The sequence below is a fragment of the Cystoisospora suis genome (assembly GCF_002600585.1).
Source record: "Cystoisospora suis strain Wien I chromosome Unknown contig_2461, whole genome shotgun sequence".
Classification (NCBI taxonomy): Eukaryota; Apicomplexa; class Conoidasida; order Eucoccidiorida; family Sarcocystidae; genus Cystoisospora; species Cystoisospora suis.
Window position 1 is genome coordinate 29,708 of NW_027155260.1, and position 233 is coordinate 29,940.

Genomic DNA, 233 nt, shown 5'->3' on the forward strand with positions numbered 1-233 from the left:
ACACAACATGCATACCACATAGAGACCTCCAGACAGAAAGCGAAACGATGGGTCACTCGACCTAGACTTCTCTAGAGAGAGAAAGGGAGCTTAGCTTACTTGGAAGATTCTTCTCTTAGTCTTTGTATCAGGATTGGGAAGTTCGATCTTTCGATCAATTCTCCCAGGGCGGATAAGAGCAGGATCAAGACTTTCTATGCGATTCGTGGCCATGATCACTTTCACATCGCCTT

At 45.5% G+C, this 233-nt stretch overlaps 1 protein-coding gene across 1 annotated transcript in view; it reads right to left on the minus strand.

Moving 5' to 3' along the window:
- The window catches only part of CSUI_005113 (26s proteasome regulatory subunit 4 like b), a 2,149-nt gene extending 1,916 nt beyond the window's left edge, over positions 1–233 (minus strand). Inside the window, exon 1 of the mRNA XM_068065292.1 lies at positions 100–233. Within this exon, the coding sequence (XP_067922737.1) occupies positions 100–213 (114 nt within the window). The 5' untranslated portion in view covers positions 214–233. The remainder of the gene's footprint in view (positions 1–99) is intronic.